The sequence below is a fragment of the Salmo salar genome, chromosome ssa13 (genome assembly GCF_905237065.1).
Source record: "Salmo salar chromosome ssa13, Ssal_v3.1, whole genome shotgun sequence".
In the NCBI taxonomy this organism is placed as follows: Eukaryota; Metazoa; Chordata; class Actinopteri; order Salmoniformes; family Salmonidae; genus Salmo; species Salmo salar.
The window spans coordinates 99868514-99887888 of NC_059454.1; the positions used below are offsets into that span (position 1 = coordinate 99868514).

At 46.3% G+C, this 19375-nt stretch overlaps 1 protein-coding gene across 1 annotated transcript in view; it reads right to left on the bottom strand.

The window, feature by feature from the left end:
* The window catches only part of LOC106568406 (exosome RNA helicase MTR4), a 74931-nt gene that overhangs the window by 40106 nt on the left and 15450 nt on the right, over window positions 1-19375 (bottom strand). Inside the window, exons 11-14 of the mRNA XM_014138719.1 lie at window positions 14987-15066; window positions 13663-13773; window positions 13272-13373; window positions 4962-5087 (exon numbers count right to left, since the gene is read on the bottom strand). Of these exons, the coding sequence (XP_013994194.1) occupies window positions 4962-5087; window positions 13272-13373; window positions 13663-13773; window positions 14987-15066 (419 nt within the window). The remainder of the gene's footprint in view (window positions 1-4961; window positions 5088-13271; window positions 13374-13662; window positions 13774-14986; window positions 15067-19375) is intronic.

A 19375-nucleotide genomic window follows, 5' to 3' on the forward strand; every position in this document is an offset into this window, starting at 1 on the left:
CTAACCCTAGGGAAGCTCTTTGCTACCTTCTCCTCCCTCCTGAATCCTCCTCCCCCCCTCCTCCCTCTCTGCGGATGACTTCGTCAACCATTTTGAAAAAAGGTTGACGATATCCGATCCTCGTTTGCTAAGTCAAACGACACCGCTGGTCCTGCTCACACTGCCCTACCCTGTGCTTTGACCTCTTTCTCCCCTCTCTCTCCAGATGAAATCTCGCGTCTTGTGACGGCCGGCCGCCCAACAACCTGCCCACTTGACCCTATCCCCTCCTCTCTTCTCCAGACCATTTCCGGAGACCTTCTCCCCTTCCTCACCTCGCTCATCTACTCATCCTTGACCACTGGCTACGTCCCTTCCGTCTTCAAGAGAGCGAGAGTTGCACCCCTTCTGAAAAAACCTACACTCGATCCCTCCAATGTCAACAACTACAGACCAGTATCCCTTCTTTCTTTTCTCTCCAAAACTCTTGAACGTGCCGTCCTTGGCCAGCTCTCCTGCTATCTTTCTCAGAATGACCTTCTTGATCCTAATCAGTCAGGTTTCAAGACTGGGCATTCAACTGAGACTGCTCTTCTCTGTGTCACGGAGGCTCTCCGCACTGCTAAAGCTAACACTCTCTACTCTGCTCTCATCCTTCTAGACCTATCTGCTGCCTTTGATACTGTGAACCATCAGATCCTCCTCTCCACCCTCTCCGAGTTGGGCATCTCCGGCGCGGCCCACGCTTGGATTGCGTCCTACCTGACAGGTCGCTCCTACCAGGTGGCGTGGCGAGAATCTGTCTCCGCACCACGTGCTCTCACCACTGGTGTCCCCCAGGGCTCTGTTCTAGGCCCTCTCCTATTCTCGCTATACACCAAGTCACTTGGCTCTGTCATATCCTCACATGGTCTCTCCTATCATTGCTATGCAGACGACACACAATTAATCTTCTCCTTTCCCCCTTCTGATAACCAGGCGGCGAATCGCATCTCTGCATGTCTGTCAGACATATCAGTGTGGATGACGGATCACCACCTCAAGCTGAACCTCGGCAAGACGGAGCTGCTCTTCCTCCCGGGGAAGGACTGCCCGTTCCATGATCTCGCCATCACGGTTGACAACTCCCTTGTGTCCTCCTCCCAGAGTGCTAAGAACCTTGGCGTGATCCTGGACAACACCCTGTCGTTCTCCACTAACATCAAGGCGGTGACCCGATCCTGTAGGTTCATGCTCTACAACATTCGCAGAGTACGACCCTGCCTCACACAGGAAGCGGCGCAGGTCCTAATCCAGGCACTTGTCATCTCCCGTCTAGATTACTGCAACTCGCTGTTGGCTGGGCTCCCTGTCTGTGCCATTAAACCCCTACAACTCATCCAGAACGCCGCAGCCCGTCTGGTGTTCAACCTTCCCAAGTTCTCTCACGTCACCCCGCTCCTCCGCTCTCTCCACTGGCTTCCAGTTGAAGCTCGCATCCGCTACAAGACCATGGTGATTGCCTACGGAGCTGTGAAGGGAACGGCACCTCCATACCTTCCGGCTCTGATCAGGCCCTACACCCAAACAAGGGCACTGCGTTCATCCACCTCTGGCCTGCTGGCCCCCCTACCTCTGAGGAAGCACAGTTCCCGCTCAGCCCAGTCAAAACTGTTCGCTGCTCTGGCACCCCAATGGTGGAACAAGCTCCCTCACGACGCCAGGACAGCGGAGTCAATCACCACCTTCCAGAGACACCTGAAACCCCACCTCTTTAAGGAATACCTAGGATAGGATAAAATAATCCTTCTAACCCCCCCCCTTAAAAGATTTAGATGCACTATTGTAAAGTGGTTGTTCCACTGGATATCATAAGGTGAATGCACCAATTTGTAAGTCGCTCTGGATAAGAGCGTCTGCTAAATGACTTAAATGTAAATGTAAATGAATGGCACACACCTGTTTATATAAAAAGGTCCCACAGTTGACAGTGCATGTGAGAGCAAAAACCCAGCCATGATGTCGAAGGAATTGTCCGTAGAGGTTCGAGACAGGATTGTGTCAAGGCACCGATCTGGGGAAGGGTAACAAAAAAATGTCTGCAGCATTGAAGGTCCACAAGAACACAGTGGCCTCCATCATTCGCAAATGGAAGAAGTTTGGAACCACCCAGACTTAAAGCTGGCGGCCCCGCCTAACTGAGCAATCGGGGGAGAAGGGCCTTGGTCAGGGAGGGGACCAAGAACCCAATGTCACTGACAGGGCTCCTCTGTGGAGCTGGGAGAACCTTCCAGAAGGACAACCATCTCTGCAGCACTCCACCAATCAGGCCTTTATGGTGGAGTGGCCACACAGAAGCCACTCCTCAGTAAAAAGGCACATGACAGCCTGCTTGGAGTTTGCCAAAAGGCACCTAAAGGACTCTCTGGAGGAAACCTGGCACCATCCCTACATTGAAGCATGGTGGTGGCAGCATCATGCTTTGGGATTGTTTTTCAGCGGCAAGGTTTGGGAAACAAGTCAGGATCAAGGGAAAGATGCACAGAAAAGTACTGAGAGATCCTTGATGAAAACCTGCTCCAGAGCACACATGACCCTAAGCACACAGCGAAGACAACACAGGAGTGGCTTTGGAACAAGTCTCTGAATGTCCTTGAGAGGCCCAGCCAGAGCCCAGACTTGAATCCGATCGAACATCTCTGGAGAGAGCTGAAAATAGCTGTGCAGAGACGACTCCCCATCCAACCTGACAGAGCTTGAGGATCTGCAGAGAAGAATGGGAGAAAATCCCCAAATACAGGTGTGCCAAGCTTGAAGCGTCATACCCAAGAAGACTCAAGGCTGTAATCGCTGCCAAAGGTGCTTCAACAAAGTACTGAGTAAAGGGTCTGAATACAGAAGAAATGTTATTTTTCGGTACATGTTTTTCTTATACATTTGCAAAAATGTACGAAACCATTTTTGCTTTGTCAATATATAGGCTATTGTGTATAGATTGATGAGATAAAACTATTTTAGAAGGCTGTAACGTAACAAAATGTGGAAAAAGTCAAGGGGTGTGAATTCTTTCCGAATGCAGTGTATATTGTGAATCACCCGTAAGTTTGAAAATAATCTTATATGATTTCTAGGCCATATCACCCAGTCCTAAGAATATGGTCATTCAGTAGACATACTGTCATAAGGAAAGATGAGTAACTCAGTGAACATATGGTACAGAAGACCAAGTCATGCTGTTCAATGAGGAACATCGGAATTTCAGATCAACTGACTGAATTGAAATGAAGGGTTTGACTACAACCCCGAATCAATGCATGTCATAAGGAGAGCTGAGCAACTCATGGTACAGTTTAAACTGAACAGATCTTGAATCGGTTAAACATTGTCATCACGTCTTACTCTGACAACTCCTGTGGTGAGGGAATGAAACACCAACATGGAGTTTGACCCTCCCATTGAAATCAATACCAGCTGTTGGTGAGGGACTTAAAGGGGCAATCAACAGTTGCTACATCCATTTCCTGACTTCTAAATGAATGATTCTTGAAGAACAGCTAAATGCCTCATGAGCTGCCACACTCCATCAGAACCCAAAATATAAGCTTGTTTTACTCCAATGTTAGTAAACAATGTAAATATAAACAAACCATATATAGCCTGAAAAACACATCCATAGCGCTATGAACTTATGAGTGGTTACATTTCTCCAGGCCCATCCATCAGCTTTTTACCGAAACAGTGGCGGAGAATGCACTTTTATCGTTTCAACTGTTTTGAGACCACTCGTCAACGAAGCCAAGGGCAGTTTGAGTTTCGCAGATACTTTCTTGCGCAATCGAAAGTCTCAGTGAGCGATTACAACAGAATAGTCAGAAGAGAAATGAGATCTCCAGCGGGGCCAGATAATTTAAAATGAGACATTCACTCCCTGCCATTAATCTGTCATGTGTTAAACTGCCCATTGGCCCATTAAAGACCCAGTTGTGCAAGCCTAAATGGACCTCAACCCAGGACCAACAACCCAAGGTACCAGAGTAGAGACATGCAGGACTGACTGTTTTCCCAGAGACAACTTTAACACTATAGGACCCCTAAATGGAGAGAAAGAGGTTTAAGGTTTGGAGTTTGAGGCCTGCAAGCATGTTAATCAAACCAAGGCTCCAGTCGTCCCTGGTCATATCCTGACTCCCTATGCAGAACTTCTACAGAACTCCAAAAATGGATCAGGAAGGGGGTTGAGGTTTGAGCGTGTAAGTCAGTTAAATCATAACAAGAGTCCTTAGGTACCTGATGATATCATGGCTCACTAGAGTTTAGGAGAAGTGTTTGGCAACAGCTGAGTGAGTTTGTAAATGACCCGTGGGTCAGGAAGTTGCTAACGGTTCAGAGAAGTGTTTTTCTGCACATGCCTGTGTGTGTTCGGCTGTGGAGCGTGTTTGTAAACGACCCGAGGGCCGGGAAGGAGCTCTATGACCCAGTAGACAAGCCCAAAACGACTGACTCACTCTCCCACTGCAGCTCAGGAGGATATGAGGGTCTTGGCTCAGGTTGTGATTGTAAATCCCTTAATCTCTCCAACCCCCTCATTGCAATCATTCACAGAGTCTGTATGTCACTTGGACAGCGTGTGGAGGGGAGAGATTGAGTCGTTTTGAGAACACTTGGGGAGCTGTGTTGGCACGAGAACCATTGTGACATCATCCCAACAGGGGTTAGGATTATTGCAACGTTACAAGAGATACTGGTCTGGTGCTGAACGGGTTTTACAACTGGCCAAAGTCTACAGGGACTCATAACACGTGTCTGAGTATGTACACTGTATAACGTCTAAAGAAGATATCAATGCCAACACTTTAGGCATCCCAGTGGTTCGTGTGTGTATTGACAAAGTATACACATGGAGATAAACTATGATGATTAATCATTCATCTGTAAGAATATGTTCCACAGACACACGGCTGTTATTTAAAGCCCCAGTGTGCAGTCTGTGGAGTCAGTAGTACCTTGAGCAGCTGTTTCCCCACTGCAGGGCTCATCTTCTCATCAACCATGAAGATGACAATACCTCTCTCGTCCATCCCTCTCCTGCCAGCTCGGCCAGACATCTGGATGTACTCGCCAGACGTGATCTAACGGAGAGAGAGGCGCACAACTCATTAATATGGTCACACATCTGTCACACACACACACAGCACGTCAACATTCACACAGAGATGTAATGTAGAGCAGAATAAACGTGTAGGACCAATGAAACAAGGCAAACCGTTTTAGTTTCTACATTTACATTTAAGTCATTTAGCAGACGCTCTTATCCAGAGCGACTTACAAATTGGTGCATTCACCTTATAATATCCAGTGGAACAACCACTTTACAATAGTGCATCTAAATCTTTTAAGGGGGGGTTAGAAGTTTCTAGTCATTCGAACCAATGTGTACAGAATGTCATGGGAAGGATTCTTTTAGAGGTCTACATGTACATGTTCAAATGCTTTTTTATGAACCAAATGCGAGTTAGAACAGTCAGGGGGTATGCTCCTGAAGGTAGATTGTTTTTTTTTATGCAACATTTACAGTACTTTCCGCCAATCCCCCAAACATGTGTAAATATTCTAAATTGAAATTCTTGTAATTATAAATTGAAATTCTTGTATTATAAAGATGGCGCCGGAGAACAAGGCTGACGTTTTACGTATTCCTAACCAATTGTGTTTTTTCTTTGTTTCTTTGCGCTGTTTGTAAATTATAATTTTTTACTTATTTTGTACATAATGTTGCTGCTAACGTCTCATATGACCGAAAAGAACTTGAGGAAATCAGAACTGCGATGACACACCACAAACTGGCAGAATGCTTTTTTCCCTTTAACAACTGCGACGAGTCTGACGTGTATGATATACTGCTTTCCTGGGAACAGGCCCAGATCACCGTCATTTGTATGAAGAGAAGGCAGAGAAAAATGGGCCAGAAGGAGGGCTGCCTTCTGAGAACTCGTACGCGATCGAATAAAGCCCCACTTCCTTCCATTCTGCTAGCAGACGTGCAATCTTTGGAAAATAAAATCGATGACCTACGCGAAAGATTAAACTACCAACGGGACATTCAAAACTGTAATATCTTATGCTTCACTGAGTCGTGGCTGAACGACGACATTATCAACATACAGCTGGCTTGTTATACACTGTATCAGCAAGATAGAACAGCGGAGTCTGGTAAGACAAGGCGCGGCGGACAGACTGATGCTGGCACAAGGACCGCACTGAATGAGCTGTATTCTGCCATAAGCAACTAGCAAAACGTTCACCCAGAGACGGCACTCCTAGTAACCGGGGACTTGAATGCAGGGAACATGAAATCTGTCATACCAAATTTCTATTAGCATGTTAAATGTGCAACCAGAGAGGAAAAAAAAAATTACAAAAAAAATAAAAAAACCCTAGACCACCTTTACTCCACACACAGAGACGTATACATTTACATTTTAGTCATTTAGCAGACGCTCTTATCCAGAGCGACTTACAGTAGTGAATGCATACATTTCATACATTTTTTTTTTTTTTCTGTGCTGGCCCCCCGTGGGAATCGAACCCACAACCCTGGTGTTGCAAACACCATGCTCTACCAACTGAGCTACAGGGAAGGCCAGGTATACAAAGCTCTCCCTCACCCTCCATTTGGCAAATATGACCATAATTCTATCCTCCTAATTCCTGCTTACAAGCAAAAATTAAAGCAGGAAGCACCAGTGACTCAATCAATAAAAAGTGGTCAGATGAAGCAGATGCTAAGCTACAGGACTGTTTTGCTAGCACAGACTGGAATATGTTCCGGGATTCCGCCGATGGAATTGAGAAGTACACCACATCAGTCATTGGCTTCGTCAATAAGTACATCGATGACGTCGTCCCCACAGTGACCGTACATACATACGCCAACCAGAAGCCATGAATTACTGGCAACATCACACTGAGCTAAAGGCTAGAGCTGCTGCTTTCAAAGAGCGGGACTCTAACCCGGAAGATTATAAGAAATCCCGCTACGCCCTCTGACGAACCATCAAATATGGAAAGCATCAATACAGGACTAAGATCGAATCGTACTACACCGGCTCTGACGCTCATCGGATGTGGCAGGGCTTGCAAACCATTACAGACTACAAAGGGAAGCACAGCCGAGAGCTGCCCAATGACACGAGCCTACCAGACGAGCTAAACTACTTCTATGCTCGCTTCGAGGCAAATAACACTGAAACATGCATGACATGCACCAGCTGTTCCAGAAGACTGTGTGATCACGCTCTCCGCAGCCGATGTAAGACCTTTAACCTCTCTGGGCCAGTGGTTAACGTCCCACCCTAGTCAACAGCCAGTGGAATCGCGTGGCGCGAAATACAAATACCTCAAAAATGCTATAACTTCAATTTCTCAAACACATGACTATTTTACACCATTTGAAAGATAAGACTCTCGTTAATCCAACCACGTTGTCCGATTTCAAAAAGGCTTTACAGCGAAAGCAAAACATTAGATTATGTCAGGAGAGTACCCTGCCAAAAATAATCACACAGCCATTTTCAAAGCAAGCATATATGTCACAAAAACCACACACGCAGCTGATGTAAGACCTTTAAACAGGTCAACATTCACAAGGCCGCAGGGCCAGCCGGATTACCAGGACGTGTGCTGCGAGCATGCGCTGACCAACTGGCAAGTGTCTTCCCTGACATTTTCAACCTCTCCCTGTTCGACCACCATAGTCCTTGTGTCCAAGAACACGAAGGTAACCTGCCTAAATGACTACCAACCCATAGCACTCACGTCTGTAGCCATGAAGTGCTTTGAAAGGCTGGTCATGGCTCACATCAACACCATTATCTCAGAAGCCCTAGACCCACTCCAATTTGCATACCGCACCAACAGATCCACAGATGATGCAATCTCTATTGTACCCCACACTGCCCTTTCCCACCTGGACAAAAGGAACACCTATGTGAGAATGCTATTCATTGACCACAGCTCAGCGTTCAACGCCATAGTGCCCTCAAAGCGCATCAATAAGCTAAGGTCCCTGGGACTAAACACCTCCCTCTGCAACTAGATCCAGCACTTCCTGACGGGCTGCCCCCAGGTGGTAAGGGTCGGTAACAACACATCCGCCACGCTGATCCTAAACAGAGGGGCCCCTCAGGGGTGCGTGCTCAGTCCCCTCTTGCAGTCCTTGTTCACTCATAAATGCTCAGCCAAGCATGACTCCAACACCATCATTAAGTTTGCCGATGACACAAGTGTTAGGCCTGATCACCAACAACAACGAGAGCCTATAGGGTGGTGGTCAGAGACCTGGCTGTGTGGTGCCAGGACAACAACCTCTCCCTCAATGTGATCAAGACAAAGGAGATGATTGTGGACTACAGGAAAAAGAGGACAGAGCGAGCCCACTTCTCATCGACGGGGCTGTAGTGGAGCAGGACCAGAGCTTCAAGTTCCTTGGTGTCCACATCACCAACAAACTAACATGGTCCAAGCACACCAAGACAGTTGTGAAGAGGGCACGACAAAACCTATTCCCCCTCAGGAGACTGAAAAGATTTGGCATGGGTCTTCAGATCCTCAAAAGGTTCTACAGCTGCACCATCGCGAGCATCCTGACTGGTTGCATCACTGCCTGGTATGGCAACTGCTCGGCCTCCAACCGCAAGGCACTACAGAGGGTAGTGCGAATGGCCCAGTACATCACTAGGGCCAAGCTTTCTGTCATCCAGGACCTCTATACCAGGCAGTGTCAGAGGAAGGCCCTAAAAATTGTCAAAGACTCCAGCCACCCTAGTCATAGACTGTTCTCTCTGCTACCGCACAGCAAGCGGTACCGGAGTGCCAAGTCTAGGTCCAAAAGGCTTCTAAACAGCTTCTACCCCCAAGCCATAAGACTCCTCAATGTCTAATCAAATGTCTACCCAGATTATTTGCATCCCCCCTTTTACACCGCTGCTACTCTCTTATCATCTATGCATAGTCACTTTAATAACTCCACCTACATGTACATATTACCTCAACTAACCGGTGCCCCCGCACATGGACTCTGTACCGGTACCCCCTGTATATACTCTCGCTATTGTTATTTTCCGTCTGCTCTTTAATTACTTGTTACTAGAGGTCGACCGATTAATTAGGGCCGATTTCAAGTTCATATAACAATCGGTATTTTTGGCCACCGATTTGCTGATTTTATTTATTATTATTAAAAAATGTTTACACCTTTATTTAACTAGGCAAGTCAGATTAAGAACACATTCTTATTTTCAATGACGGCCTAGGAACGGGGGTTAACTGCCTTGTTCAGGGGGATTCGGGGATTCGTTTTTGCAACCTTCTGGTTACTAGTCCAACGCTCTAACCACCTGCCTTACATTGCACTCCACGAGAAGCCTGCATGGCTTGTTAAACCTGTTACGCGAGGGCAGCAAGAAGCCAAGGTAAGTTGCTAGCTAGCATTAAACTTATGTTATAAAAAACTATCAATCTTAACATAATCACTAGTTAACTACACATGGCTGATGATATTAATAGTTTATCTAACGTGTCCCGCGTTGCATATAATCGATGCGGTGCCTGTTAATTTCTCATCAAATGACAGCCTACTTCGACAAACGGGTGATGATTTAACATTTGCGAAAAAAGCACTTTCGTTGCACCAATGTACCTAACCATAAACATCAATGCCTTTCTTTAAAATCAATACACAAGTATATATTTTTAAACCTGCATACTTTAAACAATGCCACTTTATATAATGTTTTCATAACCTACATTACTCATCTCATATGTATATACTGTACTCTATACCATCTACTGCATCTTGCCATCCTGATGTAATGTATCACTAGCCACCTTAAACAATGCTGCTTTATATGTTTTCATACCCTACAATACTCATCTCATATGTATATACTGTACTCCATACCATCTATTATTTCTTGCCTATGCCGTTCGGCCATCACTCATTTATATATTTTTATGTACATATTCGTATTCATTCCTTTACACTTGTGTGTACAAGGTAGTGGTTGTGGAATTAGTAGATTACTTGTTAGATATTACTGCATGGTCGGAACTAGAAGCACAAGCATTTCGCTACACTTGCATTAACACCTGCTAACCATGTGTATGTGACAAATACATTTGATTTGATATTTAGTTAATATTGCCTGCTAACATGAAATTGTGTCACTGCTCTTGCGTTCATTGCCTGGCTCGTTGCGAACTAATTTGCCAGAATTTTACGTAATTATGACATACCATTGAAGGTTGTGCAATGTAACAGGAATATTTAGACTTAGGGATGCTACCCGTTAGATAAAATAGGGAACGGTTCCGTATTTCACTGAAAGAAAAAAAAACGTTTTGTTTGAGATGATAGTTTACGAATTCGACCATATTAATGACCTAAGGCTCGTATTTCTGTGTGTTTATTATATTATAATTAAGTCTATGATTTGATAGAGCAGTCTGACTGAGCGGTGGTAGGCACCAGCAGGCTCGTAAGCATTCATTCATACAGCACTTTCGTGCGTTTTGCCAGCAGCTCTTCGCAATGCATTGCACTGTTTATGACTTCAAGCCTGTCAACTCCCAAGATTAGGCTGGTGTAACCGATGTGAAATGGCTAGCTAGTTAGCGGGTGCGCGCGCTAATAGCGTTTCAAACGTCACTCGCTCTGAGACTTGGGAGTGGTTGTTCCCCTTGCTCTGCATGGGTAACGATGCTTCAAGGGTGGCTGTTGTCGATGTGTTCCTGGTTCGAGCCCAGGTAGGAGCGAGGAGAGGGACGGAAGCTATACTGTTACACTGGCAATACTAAAGTGCCTATAAGAACATCCAATAGCCAAAAGGTATATGAAATACAAATCGTATAGAGAGAAATAGTCCTATAATTCCTACAACCTAAAACTTCTTACCTGGGAATATTGAAGACTCATGTTAAAAGGAACCACCAGCTTTCATATGTTCCCATGTTCTGAGCAAGGCACTTAAACGTTAGCTTTCTTACATGGCACTTTTACTTTCTTCTCCAACACTTTGTTTTTGCATTATTTAAAACAAATTGAACGTTTCATTATTTATTTGAGGCTAAATTGATTTTATTGATGTACTATATTAAGTTAAAATAAGTGTTCATTCAGTATTGTTGTAATTGTCATTATTACAAATAAATTTGATTTAACATTTTTTTAAATAAAATAAACAAAATCGGCAGATTAATCGGTATCGGCTTTTTTTGGTCCTCCAATAACCGGTATCGGCTTTGAAAAATCATAATTGGTCGACCTCTACTTGTTACATTCATTTCTTATTATTTTTTTAACTGCATTGTTGGTTAGGGGCTCGTAAGTAAGCATTTCACTGTAAAGTCCACACCTGTTGTATTCGGCACGCATGTGACTAATAAAACTTGATTTGATACTTATGCTAAAATGTTGATTATATTCTACTGAGCCATTTACTTTATGATCGTATTCTTAACTTTTATTTTTGCTGTTGCATTGTCGAGGAGGAGCCTGCAAGTAAGCCTTTCGTTGGACGGTGTATCCCATACATGCGAGTAGTAAAACTTGAAACTTTACCCTGGCGTTGCAACACCTCTTCAGAACATTAACATGGAGGAGAGCTGGAACGCCTTGATTTGCCCCTTGGCTTTAAAACCCTCTGCTTTACCAACACTGCATGACACACATTGCCCTGATTAGGCTAATCAACAGATTTTCTTTCATCTCTAACTGTATAAACATTCTCTGCCAAGAAACTATCCCGAACAACTCTGTTGATACCTTCGTCATGCAGATTCAATCATAATCTCTTGGGCATTTTTGGTGCTCTACATCATAAGGTCCTGATTATAAGACTGGCTCTGGACGGTCCTCTCCTCATAAATCTCTGAGAGGGGGAAGGGAAGGAAGGAGGGATGGAGAAAGACGAGCATATGGTGCGAGATAAGAGGGAGCAGTCACCCCACGAAGAGGCCCTGGATTTCTTCTCTCTGCTTTGTTACTGAGGGAGGGAAGGAGAGATGGGGGAGAGGAGAAGGGAAGCCTTGACTGCATGCGTGGTGTTCTGGCACCAGTTTAACCACACCAGATGTTCTTCGCAAGCCTCTTGGACAGCCGCTTCCCTTTCCTTCTCTCCTCATCCTTTCTCCCTCTCTCCCCCCTATCCCTCTCCGAGCCAGGGGTGTAATGATCTGGCCCTTTCATTCCCAACAGCTTGATTCACGGCCGGCCCCGTGGCCCCCAGCTCCTCGCATAAACAATACGTGGCTGTTTATCTTACGCCAGAGACTACAAGCTCCCTCTGTGCTCCCTCTGTGGCCTTATAAAGGCGTCAATGCACACACACCGGAAATGATGAACCCTCAATATGACCTGTTAGACAGAGAGAAGAGCGCTGCACTACATGAAGTTAACCCTGGGCTCATCTGTCAGTCTGGTTGCAACATAGCAGGAATTACACAGACACGTGGGTATTGAGTTTAACCTAATTAAGGCTATTAATCATTCCAGGGAGTGATGAAACTTACAATGAAGAAAAATGTCCCCATGAGGACACAGTCAGTCACTGACATAATGGAGTGACCCTGTCTTTACCAACCTGTGGGAGCCAGGCTCATCAAAACGAGTGTTACCCAGCGGGAGCCAGGCTCATCAAACCGGGTGTTACCCAGCGGGAGCCAGGCTCATCAAACCGAGTGTTACCCAGCGGGAGCCAGGCTCATCAAACCGAGTGTTACCCAGCGGGAGCCAGGCTCATCAAACCGAGTGTTACCCAGCGGGAGCCAGGCTCATCAAAACGAGTGTTACCCAGCGGGAGCCAGGCTCATCAAAACGAGTGTTACCCAGCGGGAGCCAGGCTCATTAAAAGGTGTTACCCAGCGGGAGCCAGGCTCATTAAAAGGTGTTACCCAGCGGGAGCCAGGCTCATTAAAAGGTGTTACCCAGCGGGAGCCAGGCTCATTAAAAGGTGTTACCCAGCGGGAGCCAGGCTCATTAAAAGGTGTTACCCAGCGGGAGCCAGGCTCATTAAAAGGTGTTACCCAGCGGGAGCCAGGCTCATTAAAAGGTGTTACCCAGCGGGAGCCAGGCTCATTAAAAGGTGTTACCCAGCGGAAGCCTGGCTCATTAAAAGGTGTTACCCAGCGGAAGCCTGGCTCATTAAAAGGTGTTACCCAGCGGGAGCCTGGCTTATTAAAAGGTGTTACCCAGCGGGAGCCAGGCTCATTAAAAGGTGTTACCCAGCGGGAGCCAGGCTTATTAAAAGGTGTGTTACCCAGCGGAAGTCTTTGCCGTCAAACTTGCGTGCGCTGGTGAACAGGACGGTGCGGGCAGGCATGTTGATGCCCATGGCAAAGGTCTCTGTGGCAAACAACGCCTGAGGAGAGAGGATCAATAACATCACATTTAGCAAACTCACGCCAATTTAAAACACACAGGAATGGCTATAGCTTTTTCACCCTATTGAGCTGAGACTAGCCGAGGTGTACTGTGCTAGTCTGGTTGCATCCATAATAGTTGCTGGAACCGTGCTGGAAAGGACAATATCAAAGCCAGCACAGTATGTTTGGGGTGGGAGTGATAGCGTGAAAAGGTTTCTAGTGAATGACAACGTTCTGTATAATTTAAAGTGAGATCCAGGTAAGTTCCAGACCGGCAAGGCCTACCTTAATTAGCCCCTCAGAGAAGAGGATCTCAATGGTTTCCTTCAGGATGGGGAGCAGTCCACCGTGGTGAATCCCTATACCTCTCTTCAGTAGTGGTAGAACATTCTCTACCTGGAAACAAAGCAATAATAATCAGTCATTTGATTAATATAACACGTTTCTTGTTAAAGACACACTAACATATGTCAAAGACAGTACAATCTAGAAATCAGTGAATCCATACAACGATGTCAGATCAAAATGTACATTATTTTATTTTTTAGCTTAAGCCAACCATCCATGTGAAGAATAGAAATCCTCTGTCCTCCTCTGACCCTAGCAGAGCCACACATGGTTGTGACCTTTAACAGACCCTCTGAGCCAGCCTTCAAAATGCAGCAGCCTTCTGACAGCTCTACTACACTATAAACCAACGACCACCGCTCAGTACAATTTTACATTTGTCACTCAGCAGATGCTCTTATTCAGAGCGACTTACAGGGACAATTAGGGTGAAGTGCCTTGCTCAAGGGATTACGTCGACAGGTTAACTTAGTCGGCTCAAGGATTCGAACCAGCAACCTTTCGGTTACTGTCCCAATTGCTTAATCGCTAGGCTGCCTGCTAAAACTACAATCAGAAACAACCACAGGAGAACGAATCCTGAACTAACGGTATAAAGGGATAGAGAAATAAGGAAACATTGTGTGTGTTTGTAATCAAAACCACTAGCGCGAACCACAGAGAGTGGTGGAAACTTTTACAGGCTCCCTCTTATAAAGAATGCACTTTCAGAACCTCAAAATATCTCTGCATGTCACCAAGCTGAACCATTTCAGAACAAGCTCTTCACCTTGCTCTTTGCTGTGGCTCGTGTGTTAGAGTTCTAATAGTCACGGATGACCACACATCAAGGAGACCCAATTCACACAGACTTTATTAGAGTTCAACATGACAGGAGACATTTCTTCTTCCTCTGTTGACATTGTGTGGCGTGCATGAAATGGCTGTGTGGCGTGCATGAAATGGCTGTGTGGCGTGCATGAAATGGCTGTGTGGCGTGCATGAAATGGCTGTGTGGCGTGCATGAAATGGCTGTGTGGCGTGCATGAAATGGCTGTGTGGCGTGCATGAAATGGCTGTGTGGCGTGCATGAAATGGCTGTGTGGCGTGCATGAATTGGTCGCTGAAGGAAATGGGGGAAAGTTTTAAATGGCTTACAAGGCGCCAGAAGGCTAACAAAATCACTGATCTAAGTGAGAACAGCATGTATTGCAAACAAGCAAATCAGGCTTTTTTCAGTGTGTGTGTGTATATTTAATGATATTCAAATCAACCGACCCACCTGAGGCAGCTTCTTGTCATCGTCAGACAGACAGTCTACAGCGTTGTTAAACACCTCCTCTACAAGCTGCTTCTCCTCATCTGGAAAAACAAATGGGACATGTGTATATGAAGTGACACGGTTGACCATCAGACGTGTGTAGTGCCACCTCCGCCACCACTCCAAAGCTCAACAGCTTTCAACATTTACATGAGTCAATTGAGCAGACACTCTTATCCAGAGCCACTACAGTAGTGAGTCAATTGAGCAGACACTCTTATCCAGAGCCACTACAGTAGTGAGTCATTTAGCAGACGCTCTTATCGAGAGCCACAAACAGTAGTGAGTCATTTAGCAGACGCTATTATCCAGAGCCACAAACAGTAGTGAGTCATTTAGCAGACGCTCTTATCCAGAGCCACTACAGTAGTGAGTCATTTAGCAGACGCTCTTATCCAGAGCCACAAAGAGTAGTGAGTCATTTAGCAGACACTCTTATCCAGAGCCACAAAGAGTAGTGAGTCATTTAGCAGACGCTCTTATCCAGAGCCACAAACCGTAGTGAGTCATTTAGCAGACGCTCTTATCCAGAGCCACAAACAGTAGTGAGTCATTTAGCAGACGCTATTATCCAGAGCCACTACAGTAGTGAGTCATTTAGCAGACACTATTATCCAGAGCCACAAACAGTAGTGAGTCATTTAGCAGACACTCTTATCCAGAGCCACTACAGTAGTGAGTCATTTAGCAGACACTTATCCAGAGCCACTACAGTAGTGAGTCATTTAGCAGACACTATTATCCAGAGCCACTACAGTAGTGAGTCATTTAGCAGACGCTCTTATCCAGAGCCACTACAGTAGTGAGTCATTTAGCAGACGCTCTTATCCAGAGCCACTACAGTAGTGAGTCATTTAGCAGACGCTATTATCCAGAGCCACAAACAGTAGTGAGTCATTTAGCAGACACTCTTATCCAGAGCCACTACAGTAGTGAGTCATTTAGCAGACACTATTATCCAGAGCCACTACAGTAGTGAGTGCATACATGTTTGTACTGGTCCCCCATAGGAATGGAACCCACAACCCTGGCGTTGCAAACACCACGCTCTACAGACAGCCACACAGGACCCTCTGACTGGGCAGGTAGTGAGTGTTTTGTCTGAGAACAATGTTGCAGCGCAGACTATGTAAAAGTACATGCTGTGATAGACAGTCTGATGGATCAGACCAGGAACTGAGGCAAACAGGAGTAAAATATATGCAGATATGACAACCCACAGCCATTTTCATATTCAAATACATGACTTGTATTTGCACTCCACGGTGACTGTAGGCAGGCCCATGTGTGTGCCGGTATGGGAGAGCGCGCCTCTCCTCTCCTTCAGAACCCAACTGGCTGCTTACAAATGTAACCAGGGCTGGAATCTTTCTGGCTTTGGACATGAGTAATGGTTCCTTAGGTTATTGGTGGAAGTGGTCATAGTGGGGTAGTGTCATGGTCCGCCTGCTCCCTGGAGTCCTAGCCCACACTGCAGTGTAAGGACAGTCTCACACTGACACCAACGAGCAAACAGACACACACACCACAGCCTGTGGGGCGTACATCAACTCTCTGGCACTGGTTAAACTCGTTAGAAAACACACATGCTCGTAGACACACACACAGGCGTGTGCACATGCACGCTCACACAGAGTCACACAGAGTCCATCACACAGACAAATACATCAAGAGTTATTTAATATACACGTCTTAACACAGAGGTTCCAAACAGACAAACACACATTGTGGAGATGAAAGAACCAGAGGGAGAACGGGCTTATGGTTGGTGTCCTCACACAACCACATAACTGCCACGCAGAGTGTTGGACTAAGAGCAAAAAGGTCGCTGTTAGATCCACGAGCCCTTGAGCAAGGCACTCAACCCTATTTGCTCCTGTAAGTTGCTCTGGATAAGGAAGTCTGCTAAATGACTCAAATATAAAAGTGTTCACACCGCTATAGAAATACCATACACAGGCGCCACACCACACACAGACACTATACAGGCGCCACACCACACACAGACACTATACAGGCGCCACACCACACACAGACACTATACAGGCGCCACACCACACACAGACACTATACAGGCGCCACACCACACACAGACACTATACAGGCGCCACACCACACACAGACACTATACAGGCGCCACACCACACACAGACACTATACAGGCGCCACACCACACACAGACACTATACAGGCGCCACACCACACACAGACACTATACAGGCGCCACACCACACACAGACACTATACAGGCGCCACACCACACACAGACACTATACAGGCGCCACACCACACACAGACACTATACAGGCGCCACACCACACACAGACACTATACAGGCGCCACACCACACACAGACACTATACAGGCGCCACACCACACACAGACACTATACAGGCGCCACACCACACACAGACACTATACAGGCGCCACACCACACACAGACACTATACAGGCGCCACACCACACACAGACACTATACAGGCGCCACACCACACACAGACACTATACAGGCGCCACACCACACACACGCCACACTATACAGGCGCCACACCACACACAATACAGGCGCCACACCACACACAGACACTATACAGGCGCCACACCACACAGACACAATACAGGCGCCACACCACACACAGACACTATACAGGCGCCACACCACACACAGACACTATACAGGCGCCACACCACACAGACACAATACAGGCGCCACACCACACACAGACACTATACAGGCGCCACACCACACACAGACACCATACAGGCACCACACCATACAGACACAATAACGGTGCCACACCATACAGGCACCACACCATACACAGACACTATACAGATGCCACACCATACAGGCACCACACAGACACCATACAGGCACCACACCATACAGGCACCACACCATACACAGACACTATACAGATGCCACACCATACACAGACACCATACAGGCACCACACCATACAGACACAATAACGGCGCCACACCATACAGGCACCACACCATACACAGACATCATACAGGCACCACACCACACAGTTTAACAGATGACATCCAGGTCAGCCTGAGAAACTGAAACATATGATCATTTATCATAGTCTGATTCTCTTGGTAGCCTAGTGAAGTGACAGACTACTTATTTAACAACGGGACACTTTATCAGTCAATTAGACAGCAGCAGACACTTCAACATGTGACTACGCATCATAGATCCAGTCAGTCTGTGATGCTGTTGGTTGGTTGATTCCAGGGCCAGTGTCACAGAGGAAAAGCCATGTCTGACAGTTCCAGAAACACAGCCCAGAAACAATGTGTCATAAAGGATTAAACCCCAGCCAGAGAAGTTCATTAGACGGGGAGGGGAAAGAGAAAAAGATGGCCAGGGGTCAGGAGGGAGAGAGAAGAGAAAGACTGACTCACGTGGCTCCCTTCTCTCTATGATCCTCAGTAGCATTACTACAATCCTTGCCGTCCTGGGGACACGAAGGGCTGCACATTTTGTTTTTTTGCCCTGGTACTACACAGCTGAGTTAAATAATCAAAGCTGGATGATTAGTTGAATCAGCTGTGTAGTACTAGGGCAAAAAAACGAAATGTGCAGCCCTTGGAGTCCTGAGGACAGGGTTAAAGAAACACTGGATTTGCCTAAACCTGAAAACAGACCAGCAGCTCTGTTTCTATAATTACAACTTAGACGAAACTACAACAGTGCTGCTCCTTATCACGACGCTATTAAAGAACGGCTACGGCGCTATTAAAGAACTGCTACGGCGCTATTAAAGAACTGCTACGGCGCTATTAAAGAACGGCTACGGCGCTATTAAAGAACGGCTACGGCGCTATTAAAGAACGGCTACGGGCGCTATTAAAGAACGGCTACGGGCGCTATTAAAGAACGGCTACGGGCGCTTATTAAAGAACGGCTACGGCGCTATTAAAGAACGGCTACGGCGCTATTAAAGAACTGCTACGGCGCTATTAAAGAACGGCTACGGCGCTATTAAAGAACTGCTACGGCGCTATTAAAGAACGGCTACGGCGCTATTAAAGAACGGCTACGGCGCTATTAAAGAACTGCTACGGCGCTATTAAAGAACTGCTACGGCGCTATTAAAGAACGGCTACGGCGCTATTAAAGAACTGCTACGGCGCTATTAAAGAACTGCTACGGCGCTATTAAAGAACTGCTACGGCGCTATTAAAGAACTGCTACGGGCGCTATTAAAGAACGGCTACGGGCGCTATTAAAGAACTGCTACGGGCGCTTATTAAAGAACGGCTACGGGCGCTATTAAAGAACTGCTACGGCGCTATTAAAGAACTGCTACGGGCGCTATTAAAGAACGGCTACGG